Source organism: Lipotes vexillifer, unplaced genomic scaffold (genome assembly GCF_000442215.2).
Source record: "Lipotes vexillifer unplaced genomic scaffold, Lipotes_vexillifer_v1.1 scaffold1331, whole genome shotgun sequence".
Taxonomy (NCBI): Eukaryota; Metazoa; Chordata; class Mammalia; order Artiodactyla; family Lipotidae; genus Lipotes; species Lipotes vexillifer.
This window is the reverse complement of record NW_006793978.1, coordinates 1,159,842-1,163,951: the sequence shown is the minus strand read 5'-3', so window position 1 is coordinate 1,163,951 and position 4,110 is coordinate 1,159,842. Positions and strand designations below refer to the sequence as shown.

The 4,110-nt window shown below is 45.5% G+C and overlaps 1 protein-coding gene across 1 annotated transcript in view; it reads right to left on the bottom strand.

The window, feature by feature from the left end:
• The window catches only part of LOC103086590 (autism susceptibility gene 2 protein), a 1,147,884-nt gene that overhangs the window by 14,480 nt on the left and 1,129,294 nt on the right, over positions 1-4,110 (bottom strand). The window contains 2 exon segments of the mRNA XM_082931398.1: positions 866-895; positions 2,157-2,228. Coding sequence (XP_082787524.1) covers positions 866-895; positions 2,157-2,228 — 102 coding nt within the window.

The following is a 4,110-nucleotide window of genomic DNA, read 5'->3' as shown; positions in this document are numbered from 1 at the left end:
CCCCCCCCGCCGCCCGACCACCACCGCTCCCCACACACACCAAGGAAGTCAGCATTTATTCAGAGGACATTTGCTGGCCACGCTCCAGACCTCTCAAGACAAACCAATACTTCTAGTAGTTTTCTTTCTTTTTTTTTTTTTTCATATAAATTTACTTATTTTTGACTGCATTGGGTCTTCGTTGCTGCGCACGGGCTTTTCTCTAGTTGTGGTGAGTGGGGGCTACTCTTCGTTGTGGTGCATAGGCTTCAGTAGTTGTGGCACGTGGGCTCAGTAGTCGTGGCTCGCGGTCTCTAGAGAGCAGGCTCAGTAGCTGTGGCGCACGGGCTTAGTTGCTCCGCGGCATGTGGGATCTTCCCGGACCAGGGCTTGAACCCGTGTCCCCTGCGTTGGCAGGCGGATTCTCAACCACTGCGCCACCAGGGAAGCCCCTTCTAGTAGCTCTTTTCTGCACCAGGGAAAAAGGTCGAATGGCTGTGACGAGTCAACATCACTTAGTGCAGAAAGAGGCAGCCACCAGCCAAAATAAACAGACCCGGGTATGTATTTTCTAGGTGCAAGAGAGCTCAGTGGAATCCTAATTTCAGCCTAAGTCTTTCCCTTAAGTTTTCCACAAGTCAAACCTTTGGCCAGAACTAACAAGAGAATCTGACTCAGTTGAATTTTATCTGTTCGCTTTATCTCCATGGCCTGGCGTCCTCCAATGCTCAAAGCAAAACCATTTAGGCCATTTTCAATCGCACTCTCTGAAAAACCTGACCGCTGTCGTTCCAACATTTTACTCCAGGGTTTCTGTGGCTTGTTTCCTTAACCCTCCGGGAGTCAAACGGGGGGTGCAACACAGTTCTAGAAGAAGCTTGCTTACCCTTAACATAGGTCTGAAAGGATCTGTCAACTGTGAAGAGAAAATGACAACTTGGTTACATGCCTGTCACTCAAACAATTGCTCTAATTAACCAATTTGTAGTGCTTCATTAGGAGGGGAAATTAAAATGTTAGAATTTTACTTTTAAATGAAGCCCTGTTAGAGAATAATTAACCCATTTTCACACTATCAAAAGCGCCACGCGCCCCTCCCCCACCTCACAAGCCTTGGTACGTCTACACTGACAAGCCCTCCCCCCCCCCACAAGTTTGATCAATAGTGATTTGCCCTCTGGCAACACGATTTGCTCCCATTACACATCTGAGGAGTTTCATTGTCTTGAGCAGCCCTTCCAAACCTCACCGCAGGGGTCTAAGGGAGAAGGGCCTTCAGACCATGGACTCGAAAGACCGGATACTAATGATAATTAAGGAGAAGTGTCCTTTCCAGACACACAGTAGAAACAGGCTATCTTTAATAATTATCCTTAATCTGATGACTGTACATCACTCAGAGGTATAAGACGTTTTAAAGAAGTTCACTGAACATCATACAAATACTTACACAGTTGAGTCATTTTACACATCTACCTAATTCTGGTTATCAATTTCCGACTGCCCTTATCCAGGGAAAAAGACAATATTGTAAAAGGTAATCATTTTTTTCCCCATTTACTATGAAGATGAAAAACAATCAATGAGACAAGATTATATCTACTGTGTAACTTCAAATTCTTTTTGAGAGTTGGTCTGCGTTATGAATAAATAACACAACCAAATTATAATGGATATTTTATTTAGCTCCAGGTAATGTAATGTAATGTGGTATGGACCCTTTTGTCCATGTGGTATGGACAAAAGGGTCCATACCACATTACAAGTAGACTGGCCGGAAGAGCTGTGTAGTAACAATGAGCTCCAGGAAGAAAAGCGCGTAGCGCCTTTCCGTTCAAAACATTTTACAGCTGTTTCTTTGGCATGTGAGAGAAATTTCAGGAGATGGAGACAGAGAAGGCTGGTTGAGTGGAAACTACGCAAGCTCAGAGTGTCGGACTCCTGGGCTCAGACCATAAGCTCTCCGTCTGTCCCGTGGTAAGTCACTGCCCTGGTGTCACGTGTCCACAAGGGAGATTCTGTTTTCTAAGAGTAACTAGCATCTTCCACAAACTAGAAGGAAGCGCTAAGGCAGCAGCTGTTCGGCTGGGCTGAGGAAGGTGTGAGGCCTGGGCTGGCTGTCCTGGGGAGATGCCATCTGCTGCGTTACCTGAGACCCAGCCTGACCTTGCACTTACCCTCGGGTCCTTCTGGAGAAGAGTGTGTGGGACCGTCCCAGGTCGGGCAGCAACATCGATTGGGTTGGACGTCTACAAATTAATTAGACCACAGCTTAGGAAGCATACAACACGGGACACGAAAGCAAGGTCTTCCTTTCGTTCTAAATGACAGAGTTCAAACGTCCCTTTTTTGTTTGTTTCTTTCTGGAATACAAGAGTTAACGGATCCATTTTCCTCCGTGACCACATATGCTCTTCGTGAGGACCCCGCTCCCTGTTTCCCCAGGGGACCCTGACCAGAGCCTGCCCTCTCCAGCAATGGCATCTCCAGGCAGAGAGAGGCGAGACGTACATACAAGCCCGCCCCTGAAATCCATCTTCTGCCGAGTTCCTGACAGCCCTGTCATTGTGGGTTTTTTGCTTTATCACCAAACCTTCCAAGAAATGCTTAAGTGAACATCATTATCATCTGCTCTATCAGGTGCTTCTCATCAGAATAACTGAACGTGTTTTACAGACATTAAGCTAACTCTCAATTTTAACTGGCAGACGGTAACAAGGAATTACACTCAGTAATTACTCATTAGCAGTGGTGGGAATGGGACAAGAGAACCTAATTTGGGGACCACACAGACCTACTGTTAAGTGATTTCTAAAGTAATTCTGCGCCATCTTTCCCATTCCCAACACCATTCTTAAATATCATTAATGATAACAACCTTAGCTGTAGGCTTTTGTCCTTTGAATTAACAACAACAACGAAAAGCCCACTGGAGGCACAAGGCACTACTTTCTAGTGGATAGAGGATTTCGAATATTTTTCACCAGGTATTTGATTTAAGAAACCACAACTTCTATGAATCCCTTCACACCAGGAAGTTGACTCTTGTGGAAAAAAGAGCCTGCTGGGTTTAGGCACCAAGCTCGCCTACAAGGAGAAGGGGGCAGGCGGGAAAAAAAAAGAATGGAAGAAAGAAGAGCAATCAGCTGCTGTACAACTAACAATTAAGCTGGAGTTGTTAACAGCCTGATTTGCATACATATGAAGAACTCCGCTAATGAACTGCAATCTACACATTCAATCAGTAAGATGGCCTGGAAAGGCCTATTTCAACGGCCAGGAGAGACACTTTCTTGCCCAGATGTAGTTTTCTGTGTGATTGGATAATTGTGAGTGAGGGAAATAGTCTAATTTATTAAGTGACCTACCAGTCTGGATGGGGATGCACCAGAGATTTCCTGCAACCTAGAGGGGACAGACCAGGGTCTGAGAGGGTAGTAAAGAGCTGATGGCGGAAGGAGTTTAAAAACCATCATCATTTTATCCCCAGATGGGAGGTGTTGAGACCGGCCATCCTCAAGCCCTGAGGAGGTCTAACTGGGTACAGGAGCTGCAATTCCATGCCGGTCCCTGTGATTTCTAAGGTGCGGCCACCCCACCCCCTAATGCTTAATTTTTTCCTCTTTTCTAATTTTAGGGCAGCATGCCTTGGTTAGTATATTATGTGCTCATCCTGGGAGACTCTGGCCCAAAATTTGTGTTTCAGCTTTGAAATGAGACGGAAATAAAAGAAAACCAAAATCACACAGCGCAATTTCCTACTTTACAATCTGAGAATGGTTGCTAACATGAGAAATACATTTCGCTTTTTTGGCATGAGAATCGAGTATCGGCTGTGGTAGATGTAAAGTCACAAAAAGGTAGGTGGAGTGTTCTGAGAGTTAACGCCTTAATTCTGGCCCTCGGAGATAACTCGAGCCCAAGTGCAGGAGCGTATCTCTGGCTAGGTAGAAAAGAATTCAGTTACATAAAGGGTGAAAGGCCACTTCATCTCACACGACGATGGCAGTCTTGACCTTGGGAAGTGTGACCCTGACAGCGGGATGGGAGGCTTATCTGACATTTCATACAATTCCTGACCAGAAGCTTATGTCCACAATCTTGGTGGGGTGGGGGGGAAATATATATATA